This window comes from Labrus bergylta, chromosome 4, assembly GCF_963930695.1.
Source record: "Labrus bergylta chromosome 4, fLabBer1.1, whole genome shotgun sequence".
NCBI classification, from domain to species: Eukaryota; Metazoa; Chordata; class Actinopteri; order Labriformes; family Labridae; genus Labrus; species Labrus bergylta.
In genome coordinates, this window is record NC_089198.1 from 589,703 (window position 1) to 593,728 (window position 4,026).

The 4,026-nt window shown below is 46.7% G+C and overlaps 1 protein-coding gene across 1 annotated transcript; it reads left to right on the plus strand.

Moving 5' to 3' along the window:
- Positions 1-780: 780 nt before the first annotated feature.
- Positions 781-2,961, plus strand: LOC136179134 (tripartite motif-containing protein 54-like). The gene is made up of 2 exons (XM_065954497.1): positions 781-1,163; positions 2,702-2,961. The coding sequence occupies exons 1-2, from the start codon at positions 1,044-1,046 to the stop codon at positions 2,876-2,878; spliced, it is 297 nt and encodes a 98-aa protein (XP_065810569.1). The 5' UTR covers positions 781-1,043; the 3' UTR covers positions 2,879-2,961.
- Positions 2,962-4,026: the final 1,065 nt, after the last annotated feature.

The window sequence follows — 4,026 nt, forward strand, 5'->3', positions numbered from 1 at the left end:
TCTGTAGAGAGAATAAAAATGGCCGACCTGCAAAAAAGTTTTGTTCTAGGCTGGAGGTGGAGTCCATGGGTGGAGATACCAGGGGAGGGGAATCCCACTGTGACATCACAAGGAGAGCACATTTGAAACAGAGCATTTTTCTCTGTGTTGTAAGACTTATGCAGACCACAAACAAAGGACTGGATGGTTTATTTCACATGTTGTGGGTCAGTAGACTCTCAGGTTACACAGATATATGTTCAGAAACACTGAAGAAGAGGATTTTTCAGAATATGTCCCCTTTAAAACTTGTATTTCATTTTTTTATTTAATTTCGAGCAGTTTTTATTTTGTATCCATTCTGATTCTGTTTGAAAACAAAGTCAGAATAATCACAGATTTCTCTGAGTCAGCTTTTTCATAAACTCATCAACTCAATCAAACTCTAAAACAAACACTGACCTGTGACCGCTGTGACCCGGCTGTGGATTAACCGAAGACATGGAGACTGAGAAGTTCTGAAGCTTTAAAACGACTGAGTCCTGCACCCTGTCAGCAGAAACATCTAGACCGTTTGAAGGAGTTTGTATTTTTAATCAATTAAAACAATACATTACTCAACATCTGGGGGCTTGATTTTTATTTATTTTATTATTCATGTACTCCAGCAGGAGGCGCTGCAGCCTCCTCCTCCCGATACAGGGTACTGTACCTTTAATAACCCATGTGGAGCTGAGACCTCCCCCCTCGTACTGTCCTGTCCGACAGACCCCCTTTCTGACCTTTGACATATAAGGGCATGTCGGCACGGCAACGGCTGACGTCTGTCCGTCTAAAAACAGACCGAGAGCTCCTCACTGCGCAGACTCCAACAACTCTTCAACAGCGCTCACTCTCCGCTGCTGCTTTCATTCTTTATTTCTTTCAACTTTGTTCAGTCTCTGGGATTGTTTCCCCCGCTGACTCCTCCGGTGAATCCCCCGGTGTCTCTCCGCTGACTCCTCCGGTGTCCCCCCCGGAGCCCCCCCGGAGCCCCCCCGGTGCCCCCCCACACACTCGGCAGCATGGACAGTCTGGAGAAGCAGCTCGTCTGTCCCATCTGTCTGGAGATGTTCACCAAACCTGTGGTCATCCTGCCCTGCCAACACAACCTGTGCCGCAAATGTGCCAACGACGTATTCCAGGTGAGACACACACACACACACACACACACACACACACACACACACACACACACACACACACACACACACACACACACACACACACACACACACACACACACACACACACACACACACACACACACACAGAGAGAGAGCCCGCTGAGCTGAATTTGTCTGAGGGGCTGTATGATTAAGTTTGATTGGTTGGTTGATTGAGGTTGACACTCCTGTTTCACCTGTCCAGGTGTTTCTTTACTCTGTATGACGTCACTTCCTCGGAGCCCCTCAGTCTGATCTCTTTCATTATTTTTCATCTCTGACTCTGACTGTGGATGTCCTGTTGTCATGGTAACATCCACACCAGATGTGTGTTTGTGCAGGTGAGGCTGACAGGTGTGTCTCAGGTGTATTACCTGTGAACCTGTGCAGACACTCTGCAGTCATAGCCAGTAGGATAAGTTTCTCTTCATGATTGTCAAATTTGATCAGCACTGTAGCATGGCCCAGAATAGCCATGTGGGGGTTTGGGGTATTAAATCCCCTGTTTGATTGTTGCACCTTTATCAGTTCTGTCTCCCGACTGAACTGATAAAGTCTATGTGGTGTGTAATATATCCTATGAAAGATGTTCAATTGGATTCATCTGTGTTTTGTATTAGTGAGGGTTTTTTGAGTCTTTTGGAGCAGGCACTGCCATTCATGCCTTGAGTATTCATCCTGAATGTTGTTTCCTCATTTATTCTTGAGTTGGATCATCCTATCATCTTTCTGTTCGTTATTTAATACTGTGTATCATTTAGAAATGAGGCCCTTCTGGGTGCTGGTAGTCCTAAACATTTTCTCTATCAATGTTTCTGCAATATAGGGGAAGCTGGGGTTTTCATTTTGACCCAGTTCCTTATTTGCAAGTATTTATAAAAATGATTAGGTGGTATGTCAAATGTTTCCCTGAGGTACTTAAAATCAGCGAAAACATTTTGATGGCACAGATCTCTGATCTCTTCAGTTCCCTTAAGTTTCCAGTCCTCGATGATTCTGTCTCTGATGTCTTTAGGGACAAGTGGATTGTTCCACAGGGATGTGCTCTTTACCACCTGAGGTCTCAGGTGTTCTGAGACCCTATAAGTTCAAATGTTTCTTTCCAAAACTTCAATGTGTGATTTATTGAATTATTCATTGAACAAATTCATTACTAGTTTTCTGTGGTCTCAAAAACGTGCCAGGATTAAGTTATAGCTCCAATAAACAAAGGAGGTTTGAACCTACCTAATTTCAGGTTATATTACCTGGCCAGCCAATCTCGCAACATGTGGTGCTGGCTTAACAGTGAGAAGACATCCTCACCTGGATGGACCAAGTTGGGAAAGGATAACGCATCCTCCCAGATTATGTTCGATACCTTTTATTGAAACCGTCAAAAACCTCAAAGCTGTTCCTACAAACCGGCTCGTAATCTCACATTTCACTACTTTGATCTGGAATGTTAAAGACGCGTTTCAGTCTCTGTTGTTGTCGTCATAAACACCTGTACCTGCTTGATGCCCCGCCCCCTGCAGGCGTCCAATCCCTACCTGTCGACAAGGAGCGGCTCCACGGTGACGTCCGGCGGTCGTTTCCGTTGCCCGTCGTGCCGCCATGAGGTCGTTCTGGATCGACACGGAGTGTACGGACTGCAGAGGAACCTGCTGGTGGAGAACATCATCGACATGTACAAGCAGGACAGCAGCAGGTAACACACACCTGGACACACACCTGCACACACACCTGCACACACACCTGGACACACACCTGGACACACACCTGGACACACACCTGGACACACACCTGCACACACACCTGGACACACACCTGCACACACACCTGGACACACACCTGGACACACACCTGCACACACACCTGGACACACACCTGCACACACACCTGGACACACACCTGCACACACACCTGCACACACACCTGGACACACACCTGGACACACACCTGGACACACACCTGGACACACACCTGGACACACACCTGCACACACACCTGCACACACACCTGCACACACACCTGGACACGTGACATCACAGGTGGATCAGTCACACGTCTAGACGTCCAGTTTTAACCTCGGTGTGTTGAAACTGTTCAGCTCAACTTTCTGCTGAGTGACTAAATCTGGATTTCACAAGAATCAGCTGTGACATGACTCATCTTTACCACAACAACAACAACAACAACAACAACAACAACATGAGCAGTCACACAGACTGAGGTCATAAACGGTGTGTAGATAAAAACTTTTAAATTGAAGACAATAAAAGTGTTTCTTTTTCAAGTTAGATATTTGAAGATTAGTGTCTTCTCACTTGTAGACTCTGTGAGGCGTTCAGGTGCAGCGACAGACTCTGTGAGGCGTTCAGGTGCAGCGACAGACTCTGTGAGGCGTTCAGGTGCAGCGACAGACTCTGTGAGGCGTTCAGGTGCATTAACAGACTCTGTGAGGCGTTCAGGTGCAGCGACAGACTCTGTGAGGCGTTCAGGTGCATTAACAGACTCTGTGAGGCGTTCAGGTGCATTAACAGACTCTGTGAGGCGTTCAGGTGCAGCGACAGACTCTGTGAGGCGTTCAGGTACATTGGCAGATTCTGTGAGGCGTTCAGTGACATTCGTTCTTGATATCGTTTGACTTTTACTAGAATCAAATCAAAGTTGAAGTCTCTGCTGGTCTAAGCTAACACAGTGAACATGATGACATGTGGGTGAGGAGGAGCAACAGCTGTTAGCTGTTAGCCTTCACACTGGATCTCTCTCTCTCTCTCTGTCTCTCTCTCTCTCTCTCTCTGTCTCTCCCTCTCTGTCTCTCTCTGTCTCTCTCTCTGTCTCTCTCTCTCTCTCTGTC

Bases quoted from the DNA above. Each gene is read 5' to 3' on its own strand.
- LOC136179134 (XM_065954497.1), top strand. From the start codon at position 1,044: ATGGACAGTCTGGAGAAGCAGCTCGTCTGTCCCATCTGTCTGGAGATG. The intron at 1,164-2,701 runs GTGAGACACACA...CGCCCCCTGCAG, and splicing joins GTGCCAACGACGTATTCCAG to GCGTCCAATCCCTACCTGTC.